Below are 14,046 nucleotides of genomic sequence, written 5' to 3' on the forward strand. Positions count from 1 at the left end.
TTTTGTGGTGCTGCGCTAGCTCGAACGTTAGCGTGTGTTATTGCTGGACTGACCACGTTGGACGCGTTCCTCCGCCCATTTTCCGGGGATCATGCCTTTTATTTAGTTTTATTTACCTGTCAGCTGCCACACAAAAGCCATTTCCATAAACGCAAGCGAGACCTTTCACAACAAGGGATATTTTTTGTTGGATTTGCAGCGGACCGAGGGACGCTGTCTATCTAACCGCGTTCAGTGATGTGGCTTCGGACTTTGTGTTTTGTTGTGGCCGCTGTCTGCATAGTGAGCTGTCACCGAGCCAGCGGAGAAAGTAAGTAACTCGTTTAACACGTAAACAAGTCCATTCAGAAGCACTTTTCGTTATTTAATCCCTTGTCCTAGAATTATCAGACAAAACAGGGTGAACTTTCTTCATATTATATTGCAAAATTCCCTGTCATTTTCCAGAGATTTGTTTTTCATAATAGTAATTTGTTTAATTCTCGTATGAAGAAGCTGACGGGAACGATGCCAAATATTAAGATTTTTCCTGATGGTAATTTTTGATTGGTAATAATAAAATAACACATTTATTACAACTAACACAATTTCTCAAATTTAGCAAAAAGTTGACAGAACATTAGCAATATTCATAACTAGCACATTTTAAGTGGATGAACACTTATTTTTCAATGCATTATCCAAGGGAGATATCAAGCTTTTTTTTTCTAAAATGATCATAGTTTCATGTAAGCAATATCAGCAAAAGATATTAATTCAAACTGTACCCATTTTCACATAAAGGCTATATTCTATATAATATTTGCCTTGATTTTCTTCCTGTTAAAAGTTAAATGAACCATGATTGTTTTGCAGCAGAGAGCATGATAAACATGTAATTTCTGTGCTTTTAATGCAGTTAAAATAAAATAAAATGTGATTTTCATTTAGACATATCCCTACCATGAATAAAACTTCAAAAATATCTAACTTGTTCCTTCAATAACAACGTTTGAAAGAGGAAGTTTCCATTCTCAACAACACTATCTGCAGTTTTTGAAAGCTTTCTTCCCACTGATGCTGATTTGGTTAAAGGAAGTAGGCAGCTCTGTTCTGTCAGTGCATTGGAAAGGGACAAAGGTTAAAACTTATCGGCTATTTGAGTCTACGCGAACTGTAAACAAAATGGTTTAGGCCAGAATAAGTAGTCTGAGAATGTCTGCAGGAATGTATTAATTATCTGTTTATTGTTAAGTGGGAAATCTTGAGCTTGTGGTGTGGAACAATAAAGACTCTTTTGACAATTGTGTTTGAGGGGAAGGCTCACAGAAAGAAGGTCTCAGGTTTAAGTCCCACCTGGATCTTTCTGTGTGGAGTTTGCATGTTCTCCCCGTGTCTGCGTAGGCTCCGGGTCCTCCAGTTTCCCCTACCGCTAAAACATGTACAACAGGTTCTTCTCTGGGGCCACAACGTCCCTGTAAAAGAGATTCCTAATTTCAGTAGGACTTTCCTCGTTAAATAAAAGAGAAAAAAATACTGTAAAGAATGAATGAAAATAATTTGGACACTTTTTATTCAATTCCTCCAAGGATTTGAAAAAGAAAAAGATGGACCTTATCATTAACAACGGATAAACTTATCATTTGAAATCGTCTCTGCGTTTTGGTCAACATTTAAGGATGCACAATATTTGTTTGTCTATTAAAAGGCCTCTCACAACAACATGCTTTGCCTTGTAGATTAGGGACTCATGAATTCAAAGCAACAGAGAAACAACAGCCATGTTGTTTATTTTGCTTAACCATACATAACCCAGAGTGACTGTGTGGGCGTCGTATCAGTGTTGTATTTTCAACCAATTTAAGCTCAACTCTGAAAACATGGAAGGAAATCTGAATTCTTTTTGCACCTAAGTTTGTATAGAAACGAACAGAAAAAGGCTGTATTGCAATAACAGGAGAAATGACTAACGAGTCTGTGTGACGGAGTGTTTTAGATTTATCGATGCGGTGATGTATTTGCCTCTCTTCTATACACAGCTGTGCTTGTGGTGCATATAGTGCTTGGGGACAGCCTGTATCTTGGCAGTGCGCTGTTTTCATTGGCCTGTGTTGAGTTGTTTTTGTCATTACTACGACTTTGTGAGTTTTCTACAGCGGAGTTCTCACTGATAACAGGCAGGAGAGGTATTTATGGTCAGCAATAATGTTTGAATATGCTCGTAGTAAATGTCTTAGATATCCGCAGTGGAGTTTTATAAGGTGTTTTCTCTATTGATATTGTATGATAAACAGATGTGAGTAGTCAAAAATGTACACAGAGTATTGTCACCTTGAAAAGACAAAAAGGAGTTAAAAAAAAGACAAATAATCACCTATGGGGGAGAGTAGACAAAATAGCATCATGAGTTGACATATAGCTTGTATCATAAAGGTTGAAAGTAGATGAACAAGAATAGATTGTGTGGAGTACATAAAACATTTCTGTGATGAAACCAATCATAGAAGTGACAGTTTACAAGTTCTTAATGTAAAGGCTGCTGTGACTCATGAGCACAACGTCTTCCTTGAGTTAATGGCTCGTTTTCCAGGAGATTAGCACAAGCTCGTCCTGTTTACAGTCAGAGAGACATGTCAACTGGATCTACGCCGACAGCGTCACCTAAACCTGTTACAGCAGCGCAGGGCTGGAGTTTTGGTTCAAGACGAGCAGCTACTAATATAATGAATGAGTAAAATAGGATATCTACTGTTTGTTTGTGTAACTATGGACTTTTGACAGCTGTCAGATGGTGTAGAAATACTAGCAAATGTTCATGATGAGGGCTAGTTTCTGTAAGAGGCGATTTGTGTGTCAGTTTTATTTATGCACCCGTGCTAATGTGCTGACTTACTTGACGCTGATACAAAGGGCACCAGATTTTTTTATGCCAGCTTGAAATGGTCATGTTATTGATTGAAATGTCAAAGTTAATGCATTTGATTATTCATTATTGACTGCTTTTGTTCTGCACCGTATACAAAATCAGGTCCGTGTGGTAATAATAATCGGTTCTATGTAGCACTTATTCAGTATACATTCAGTCCACATTGTAGCCAGAGGACACAACAGCAGTATGGATTTCGAAACTACAAAGTTAATAATACAGACTGTCCACATGTTGATCTATTAGAGAATGCTGAAGTTCATGGTGTCAATAACAGTAACACATTATCATTAAACATTCTACTGTACAATGGTAGCCATGATAGTTGGTAAATCTTTAGCCTGCGTGTCTTTTAAGTAAGTTTTACGACATAAATCACATGTTGTGTAATAACCCCCCCCCCCCCCCCCCCCCCCCCCCACACCCTCCTGTGTCTGTCTGTGTCCGCCCCCCGCCCCCCACTCTCTCATTCCCCTTCTCTCTATCTGTCCCTCTCTCTCTCTCTCTCTCGTTTTTGGGGCGGACCGCAGACCTGGGCCCCACTGCTGTGTTTCATAAGCTTCAGCTCGAACTCAGGAAATCTTCTCAGCTACTTGTTGGGAACTTTCCAACGCAGCGTGATGGAAAAATGTGCTTAATAATGGCAGCTTATATTTGGTTTGTACAGCAGCCACAATATACGGCGCAAGTAAGCCAGAGCAGCGCGCAACAGAGGCAATCATTTAAAAGCTGGTTTGACACGTCCTTGAATGGATTTTACCGGCTATGATTGATGACTGTTCCAACCGAATTTAATGTTTGCGGCAAATAAGTCAAATTTACAACCAAGCACGCGTACTTTGTTATTGAAACAAGTTGCCTGTCTTGCTTCATAGTGATTAACCTTTAACCATGGTGCCCTTACTGATATTATTCTCTACTATTTATTTATCCATGCTGGAAATTTGCTTTGCGATTTTTAGATCAAGATATACCCAGAGAAAATACAAGAATCCCATACATTTATTAGAGTGTAATTTATTACCCTCTTAAAGAGAAGTAATTGCTTTTTATTGCTTATTCAATATGTTGAAATCAATGGATACCCCAAATTAAAACCAGTCTATCTAACCCTAACTGTATGATAGACACATGCAAAGCTTTTGGTTGAAGTATTTTGCCCTCGAGCTAATACAATATTGACATATTACTGTAAATTAGGCGAAAATAAACCTGCGGATTTGGCTCATTTGTGCCATCTGTTTCCAATCCAGTTCCAACCACAAAGAGAAACACATTGTTACAAGCCAAAATCATTACTGACTACTTAAACCGGCTAAGAATAACTTGCCTTTCTGTCTCGTATGTATCAGAGAGCGATGCGAAAATATAACTTATTATTGTTGCCAACTGATACCAGAAGCAAATATTATGTGGATTGTTGGTTGACTCCTGCAGTACAATGGCCTTGTTGTGTCTTATGTTGATCTTTAGTATCTTGGAATGTCAAGTTCATTATAATACATTGACTTTATCCATCCATCCATCCATCCATCCATCCATTTTCTTCCGCTTTATCCGGGGCCGGGTCGCGGGGGCAGCAGTCTCAGCAGAGATGCCCAGACTTCCCGATCCACACACACCTCCTCCAGCTGTTCTGGGGGGACCCCGAGGCGACACCAGGCCAGCTCGGAGACATAGTCCCACCAGCGTGTCCTGGGTCTTCCACGAGGTCTTGTCCCACTGGGACATGCCTGGAAGACCTCCCGCGGGAGGCGGCCAGGAGGCATCCGGAACAGATGCCCGAGCCACCTCAGCTGCTCCTTTCGACGTGAGCAGCGACTCTACTCCGAGCTCCTCCCGGGTAACTGAGCTCCTCACCCGATCTCGGAGGGTGCGCCCAGCCACCCTGCGAAGGAAACTCATTTCGGCCGCTTGTATTCGCGGTCTTGTCCTTTCGGTCATGACCCAAATCTCATGACCATAGGTGAGGGTGGGAACATAGATCGATCGGTAAATCGAGAGCTTCGCCCCCCGACTCAGCTCCCTCTTCACCACGACAGACCGATACAGCGACCGCATCACTGCTGACGCCGCACCGATCCGTCTGTCGATCTCACGCTCCATCCGTCCCTCACTCGTGAACAAGACCCCGAAATACTTGAACTCCTCCACTTGAGGTAAGGACTCCCCACCGACCCGTAGAGGGGAAGCCACCTTTTTCCGGTGGAGAACCATGGCCTCAGATTTGGAGGTGCTGATCCTCATCCCGGCCGCTACACACTCGGCTGCAAACCGCCCCAGAGCAGCTGAAGGTCCTGGTTTGTTGAAGCCAACAGAACAACATCATCCGCAAACAGCAGAGATGAGCCTCTGAGGCTCCCAAACCGGACACCCTCCGGCCCCTGGCTGCGCCTAGAAATTCTGTCCATAAAAGTAATGAACAGAACCGGTGACAAAGGGCAGCCCTGGCGGAGACCAACACGCACCGGGAACAGGTCTGACTTACTGCCGGCAATGCGAACCAAGCTCCTGCTGCGGTCATACAGGGAACGGACAGCCCTTAACAGAGGGCCCCGGAACCCATCCTCCCGGAGCACCCCCCACAGGGTGGCGCTAGCCCGCAGTTAGCTTTGCCCGTTAGCCTCTTCTTCGTGATTCCATTAGTGTGTATCGGTGGCTCCGGTCCGGAGCAGTCAAGTTGCAATCATCCCATTAACACTTGTATTACCCCCAGAGGGACTACGGAAAGGATTTATTAAGGTAAACAGGTTGCTTTAAAGGGGGCATTATGCAAATTAACTTTGTTGTGCTTTTTACCATGGCGTGTTGTTCCTTCATCAAAAACATACTTGGGGATGAGAATTAAGCCATTCGCACATGTTTAGGTAATCTTCGAATCTTTGAAGGTAACTATTGGCTGTGCCTGCTTACATACTGCTCTTCCTGGTTATCCCAAGCTCCTCCCACAGCCCTACATAACCAGGAAGTGGTCTCGAGCTCTCAATCCAAAGTATTACCCACCCCTTCTTTGCAGAACAACAACAGGCGAAACATCCGCCTGAACCAAGCAATCACAAAACAAAAAACACTAACGCAAAGTTCGACTGTATTTGCATCCATGGAGCCGAAAAGACAGGAGGTTTGTTTTGGTGGGGAGTGAGGGGAGAAGAGGCCTGGGGACAGTGCGCCGTTTTAGATCAACATTTCTAACTAACAAAAGGTACGATAGTGATAAAGATGTCTTTGCTAATGAAAACAGTATACTGTTTGAGGAAAAAGGCTTCAGCAAACTGCTCCAGCTTCACTAGTTTTTAACAAAATAAAGGTGAGAAACATGGCCTTTTGCTGTTATTTGGTGTGTAGGTTTCGCCTCATGATGGGGAAACATTATACACAGAAGTAGAAGTGGAAGCAGTAGTGATAGTATCGTAGTTGTAGCGGTTGTCTTTATTTCTACTGGCGCATTTCCTCTTTCCTCGGGTTCACTGCGGGTTAAGTTCGCCTCAGTGTTGTGGGTTGGCAGAGAGGAGAGAGCACTGCGCTTGTCTGCCATGTTAAACGCCTTCAGTCTGTGCCTTGTATCAAACAGCATGGGGTCCCGCTGAAGCGCTGGCCCCCTCCGTTATTATCAAGTTTCTCCGCCGCTCGCAGGTGGGCAGCCCTCCAAGAAACTCGCTCCCGACTTGTGCCTCTCCACAATGGGAGCGATTGTAGGTGATGAAACCCTACGAGGAACCCTTTATAAAACCGCAGCAGCTTGCCATCAGCGCGCTTGACGTCTCGATAAAGGATCATTTTTGCCCGTGCCACCTCTTGACAATGCGGCCGCTTAATCCCGCTTGTCAAGAGCGTGAAAAACACAGCGTGAAAGGGGAGTCGCACGGCGCACCTGCATGAGGAACAAGGAAGCAGCGGTCCAGTCAGGTCTTTGACCCTGACTCTATGGCCCTGTTGACACCAGTGGCCTTGTTACTGAGAACTTAAGACTTCAGGAGGTAATCATTAGCTCGCATCAAAACAACAGGGATGTTTTGAAATGAGTTGGCATGTTTGACACTTGCACTGGTCCTTACTTTTTTTTTTTTATTATTCAAACAAAACAATAGTAGTGTAGGAGTAGCATCTTATTTAAGCAATTTACATTTACAATTTCACAATTATACAGCTATGGAGGCTCAAAGGGAGTAGACCTAGTGCCTAGTCTTTGTTCATATTAATTACATTTCATTTGCATTTCATAATCTTACAGTTAGACATTACATTGACATTATATGTAAATGCAATGTCAACTTTATTTATATAGCACATTGACAACAACGCTAGGTGCCCAAAAAAGACACAATATAAACAATATAAAAATAGAGAGTAAAAAAAACAAATAATAGAGTCAAAATGCAGCTCAACTTGAACCAAAGGCCAATGCAAACAGATGTGTTTTTAAGGGCGGTTTTAAAAGCAGCTCTAATGTGTTTTGGGGAGGCTGTTCCAGAGCAGCCGCACTAAAAGCCCTGTCTGCTCGCGTCTTTAAACGGGATCTGGGCACATTCAAGCGCAGCTGATACGCAGACCTCCCAGCTCTGACTGTTGCATAATGTATATGTGTAAACATTACAAACCTTCCTGGCTTGGCATTTTGATCTAATTGCATTTTTAAGTGAACTATTGCAATTACAGGGTTTCTAAGGGACATTAAAAAGGATGAAAAGTCATTAGTTGAATTATAAGGTTATGGTTTACTTTATTGTCCTCTGCTTTCGACCCATCCTTCAGTGCCGGGAGCAGTGGACAATTGCAAGATATGAAAATGAAAACTTCAAAATGAACATGAATTTCCAGCTGTATATTTATTCAAGCAGGGAAAAGCTGTCAACTCAACAGCTATGTGCATATTGTTACAATGCCGTCTTTGAACCATGTGTGGGACTTTCCACTCAGTCTTTTTGGCATATGGCGATTTATCACCAAAACAAACAAAGCTTTATTTGACAGTTTCTCAGTCAGCTGACACGTTTGTGACAGGTGGAGTGTCCTGAGGTGACCTGCGACAAGGCCAGGCTAATCTTAACTACTTAATCTTAACTTACTCGACTTGTTCGTTTCTAAAACATTGTTAACCTTTGAACGAACGCCCTCACAGTTTCTACGTGCTGAAAATGACAGGCTTACGATGATTGTTCGTTCACATTTCAGTCTTCCCCTTCCCCAATGTTCCTGGATATGCTTAAATTATGTGCAGATATTATTGCACCAATGTGAGAAGCCAATGGGATCCAGTGGAGAGGGGACAATTAGTAGCTCATCATACTCATCGTACTATATATACTATATATTTCTATAAAGGGAGTAAAGGGTATTTTAACCAGTGCAATTCAGATTAGCAGTATGAGCTGGATTAATAACATAATGCCTTGACCCTTTAGACATTATAGCAGTTCAAGTATCCTGCACATGGTCTGCCCTGCTGCCATAGGAGCCTCTTTGGACTTTTCTTAATGTGATTCATAAAGTTCAATGGTAATTACGTGACCTTCTAAACCTTCTACTAATTCCTGTTGCAGAGTTGACAAATGTCTCGCCTTTCTTAATCAGCGCTGAATGATTCTCAAAGGGTAAGGCCTCTCGACCCCACAGTGTTTGGGCGCAGCGTTAACGTACGGGAGAAATGAGCCTCTGCCGTCTCTCGCTCTCATTGGTGACAGTGGATCAGTTTTTTTTTTTACTGCGCCCCTCACAAAAGGATTACATCACACGGCAGGTTTGGTAGCCTCGGTCACGTTTCTGAGTGACCTCGGCATTTTGTGCATCCGCGCTTCGCAACATCACAGGGCTGCGGACGTCTGAAATGGGAAGTGTTGCAATGTCAGGGTTTTCAAAGCCTTTGTAGCGCTAGGGCTGACTGTCGTTAACAAAGTCTTTGCAATTTTATCTATTTCAATTTTGGACGCTTTTTAAATCAAGTTTTGGCTCTCAGATTTGAATAGCGTTCATTACATTTTGAAACATTTACTTAGTTCATACAAGAATCAAAGGCACGTGTTTGCAGAGGTATAAAGGGAAAGTGGTTGCCTAAATAACCGAAGCCTTCGCGATGTGCTAATTGTGACCATTAATACATAATCACTGCCCTACTTGCCTCTCTATCTCCATCTCCATTTGGACACAGCTAAAGCTTGTGTTGATGTATCATTGTGCACGGAGAGGTGAAGCACTAAACGCATGATGGATCGTTCTGAATACTTCTTGTGGACTATTTGTGTTCATACTTGCGTAAGTCCAATATGTCATTTTGATTAATCGTGTTTATCCAGGTCTTAAAACAGCAGTCTGCTCAGCTTTAGGAGTGCCACATTTGCCATTTTAACTCACATGGTTAAGGTTAAGGATGAAATTAAATAACTCTCTGTATAGGAGCATCCAGTGTCTACATTGACCCCTCCTTGAACCGGTGGCATTGGGTCGATCTGGAGCAGACCTAAGCCATCTTGGTCATGTGCACCTAACTGGAAGTTCAAGCTATAGTCCCGAGCCTGGATATATGAGACGGTTCAGTCTGCGAGGGCATGTGAACCTATGACAAACTTACATACACGACTCGGCGCTCAGTTATTTGTGTTGTCTGTGCTCAATATATATCATAATGGAAATGTATCGTTGTGGTGTAAGTGACAGTAATGTTTGTATTTGGGAGGACGTGGGTGTGAGAGAATGTTTTTAAATCTGTAAAGCACTTTGGTTTACATGAAGTGTTTGAAAAGTGCTATATAAATAAAGATTGATTGATTGATTGAATGCTCATATCATATCGTAGGGCTGGGCGATATATCGATATTTAAGATACAGTGCCTCTCGAAAGTATTCATACACCTTGGACTTTTGCACATTTTGTCATGTTTACAGCCCTAAACATAAAGATTTTATTCAGATTTTTTTACTGAACGTTCACACACAAGTATCAGACAACTGTGAAGTGAAAGCAAAATGATACATGATTCTGTTATTTTTCAAAAAATAGAAAAGTGAAAAGTGGGGCGTGCATAAGTATTCATACAGCATTTTCTGAGTGCATTAAATTGCCTTTATAACATTCCTAATGACTCCAGAATGGCCTAACCATTAAATAGAGGCCACCTGTGTGTAATCTACTCTCAGTATAATTTCAGCTGTTCTTTTAGGCCCTCAGAGCTGTGGTCGGAGTGTATTGGTCACTAAACAACATCATGAAGGCCAAGGAGCAAGTAGTTTCCTCCCCCTACATGTTCCAACAATGTGCTAAAGTGCCTCTAAAATCCTGCACTGTCACTCAAAAAGGTGTTACTTCACGTAGAAGCTGCAGATACATGTATGACCTGAGGTGGCAGTAGTGAGTATAAAATGCCTAACTTGCATCTAGCCCCTTTAACATTTCATTTCACTGCTCTCACTTTGCAGAAAAAATATCGGGATATATATCATATATCGATATTCAACCTACATATATTTGGATATGACTTTTGGTCCATAATGCCCAGCCCTGTCATATTGAGGCACCTCTATTGTGATGTTTGTCTAACCATAGTCTTTATTCAGAACGTATCACAACATGCACTCGAACTACTCCAATAAAAGGCTTAAATAAATTGCACGCTGAGCTTATTCTACATCATAAAAACCTCCATTTTGTGCACCTATATGTGCCTTTTGTCTTACAATGTGGTATGGGGATACGCTTTAATCGTAATACGTTTCGTATTGTGAATTCTGTATCGGGATTTATAATGAAGTTTATGTCAATAAACAGCCCCACCAAGTTACCCAAACTCCATTAACAATAGTCGTAATTGTTATTATTAGATCAAAATTGGCCGATATAAAGCAACATACAACAAAGACAGAAGTAAATAACAAAGTGTTATAAAGTGATCTAGAAGAGGACTGATGCCTTTAAAAAAAATAATCTAGAGATGTGATGAAGTTGTTGTTCTTCTTCCTCTTCTTCTTTCTCTTTTGATAGTTAGCCACATGTCATGAAGCACTGAATGTCAAATTTTCCACATCAAGTACTCAGAAAATATTTGTCTTCCCGACTTCCAGCAGATCTAAACACGTTCCACCAGGCCTATGCCACGGCTAAATAAAAAGGGGGAGACCGTGGCGCAGATGGTAGAGCGGCTCGTCTCACGAGTGACTAAATCGACTCTTAATTGACTAAATAAAACACTACACCTGCAGAGGAAGCCGCGGTGCCACCGGTGAAAACAGATGTCGCAGTAGTTTGTCGTCTCTTTCCCCAAAGCACCACATTGCGTTTTGAAGTGTGTGCATAGTAACTAATCCCTCTCCTTCCCTCGGCTTCCCTGTTGAGTCTGAGCCCCTCCACGGTACGAGGCCCTCCTGACGACATGAGGTTAGCGAGTCCGTGTTTTGGTGAATGTAGGTGATGTATAAGGGACATAGGGCCTCAGTCTGTCCCATCGCCATAGAAACCTTTGTGCGCCTGCCCCGTCTCTCTCTCTCCCTCTCTCTCTCTCTCTCTCTCTCTCTCTCGACAATACGCTGAAATTAATATTCAAGGATGCACCTGGTTTGTTGTGGTTCACTTCTCAAGGTCTGGCAACTCCTACGAAATGATAAGACGACACAACGGGGCCTGAACTACGCACTTTAGGTTGTTTTACGCACTTGAATGTGTCCTACCGTAACCTCGCGTCTTGTGCACAGGCGTAGAAGTCGTGCACATTTGTAGAATTACTATACAAATGTTTTGAAACTGAGGTCAACAGTGACGACCACCACCTCTACATCCGCTCTGGTTCTGGAATTTTTCATACTTTTCTTCCCTTAGCTATTGAGAGAAAAAGGGTGTCGTAGAATAATGGAAACTTATCATCTTCATGCTAATTCTAACCATAAAATATAACTAAAGCATTTCACTGTGTTGTCATTTTTCGTCTGTGATTTGTGGGACTGTGCAATTGATTGAAATGTAATCGCAGTTTCCAGGTTTAAAGACCATTCCGTTACTTTTGGAATCAGAGAGGGGGTTTCGAGCTGCGCGGGATTGTTGAACTCCATTGTCCTGGCCAGTTCTTGTTATGTTCGCTTAGAGATCCATAAAATATCCATCATTCTAATCAGTTTTTCCCTCTCAAATCCCCTACATGTCGTCCTCACACCGGCTGCCATGTTGCTCCACTTTCTAACGCTTGAGCCACTACTGCAGCGGGAAAGTGTATTAGATTCTCTATTGGGAATGTGCTGCTAAAAATACAGTCTTGGCTGAAAGTGTACACTGAGCTTGGACAGGCCAGCGACCAGTGATTATTCTCCAAGGGTCACTCGGTCCTTCTGGGCTTCACTGTGGAGCTACTGTCCCAAAGTTTACAGCAATTCGATTCCCATCGGCCGCAAACCGTGCGCGCGGCTGATCTCCAACGGCCGTAGACACCTATTCTTTGCTTATTTGTACGCGTGTGTTAAAGAAAGTTTGGGGTATGTAGATGTTTTTCACGTGGTGGAGCACACTGGGTTTTGCTTTGAGACGAAGAGAGACGTCCAGCTGGACCCAATAGCCGACTGAGCGTCACTCAACATAATAAGGCCCTGAAGTATATAAGCAGGTGCTCCTCTTCTCAGCCGCCTGCCGTCCGTCTGTTCATCAAAGGCTAATGAGAGCTAATGAGGCTAAAGCTTTTGTTGATTATTTCAGATCCTAGAATGTGGTGATATTCGTATCTTGATTGGAGAGCGGAAGGCAGTGTTCCTATAAAGACTTAAATTGTATTGTAATTGAAAAATATCCATAAGAAAAATCTACAAAAGTTGATCATTTCAATCAATTATCACAACTTATTTTATCCAAACACATTTTAGAAACCCCATAATGGCTCTGGAGACGTTTCCCCTGCACATCAGCAAAACATTAAACAAAGAGTGTCTTCTTACGTTGAAGCCAAGCACTTAACAAAAACATAGCCAAATAAAATGGCTCATACTGAAAGGAACAGGCCACCGTTTTTCCAGACTGAGATATGTATTTACCTGAGCTGAGATGAGTTGATACGTACCTGTTTGGTCTTTGTGGGTGCCCGTCCAAGAGCTTGGTTGCTTCTAACTGCAACCCGTTTGGAGCTCTAGGAATATACTGGGAGATGCCGAATGCTAGCAACATCTTTGGTCGTTTTGCATGACTGAGTGCACACACAAAGACCAGACAGGTACGTATCAACTCGTCTAAGCTCAGGTAAGAACATATTTCAGTATGGAAAAACAGTGGCCTATTCCTTTAAGCCTTTCCTCTTCATCTGACAGTTCAAACAAATGTCTTCTCGGGTCGTGATAGAAAGGACAATAAAACACAAAATGCAATTCATTTTCAGTATCATTTAACTGACACAAACAACATGTCCGCTCCTCCTCTGGAAATTAATAAATAAATAAATATTAATGATGTTTTTGAACCATAGAACATGCTTTTGACATGCATCGCTGAGGCTTCATATCGTCACAACACAACTTTCCTAAACCTACATTCTGCTTAATCCTCTTTCTAATGAGCGATGGGACAAACGTTCTATATCACGATTTTGTAACACTGTGTTGAATTCACTTTTCTCTATCTCAGATGTGACCGAAGAGTATGAGGAGTGGCACAGAGTCTTAAAACGGTATAAAACTCTAACACTGCATACTCTTGGTGAACATAAGATGGATACAGACAAGGAAAGAGTCCATTCCATTTCCAAAAGCCCTTCTTTGTATCGGCTAAAACACTGCCCTCTTCATACGCTGGTGCTCAGACATGACAAAGATGATTTCTTTGAGACTTTACATCTCTCCTGTGATAGATATTTTAGCATAACTATCAAATCAGAATACTATGCTGCAGTTCATAATATACCTATCTAAGGAAAGCAACCTCCCGTTCTATTTACTCCCATTAATTACCATATTGACAACTTTTGCAACCCTGTTCAAAATATATGAGAAAAAATAGTCTGGCCGTGCCATGATGTCCAGTGTTTTGAAAGTTTTGTTCTGCTTTCAAAGGAAATGACACGCCAATACTTTTACTTACTTCTTTGGATTTTAGTGATTTTAGTTCTGTTAAGGGGCTATATGCAAGTTAGTCATTTTATGCTCACTACTGCCACCTCAGGTCTTATGTGTAGCTGCAGCTTCTA

General features: G+C 42.1%; 1 protein-coding gene across 1 annotated transcript in view; it reads left to right on the forward strand.

Annotated features, from left to right (window-relative positions):
• Positions 1-237: 237 nt before the first annotated feature.
• insra (insulin receptor a) overlaps positions 238-14,046 on the forward strand; it is a gene marked incomplete at its 5' end in the record, with an annotated part of 94,487 nt that continues 80,678 nt past the window's right edge. The window contains one exon of the mRNA XM_079569688.1: positions 238-310. Within this exon, the coding sequence (XP_079425814.1) occupies positions 238-310 (73 nt within the window). The remainder of the gene's footprint in view (positions 311-14,046) is intronic.

The sequence above is a fragment of the Gobius niger genome (assembly GCF_951799975.1).
Source record: "Gobius niger genome assembly, chromosome: 13".
NCBI lineage: Eukaryota > Metazoa > Chordata > Actinopteri > Gobiiformes > Gobiidae > Gobius > Gobius niger.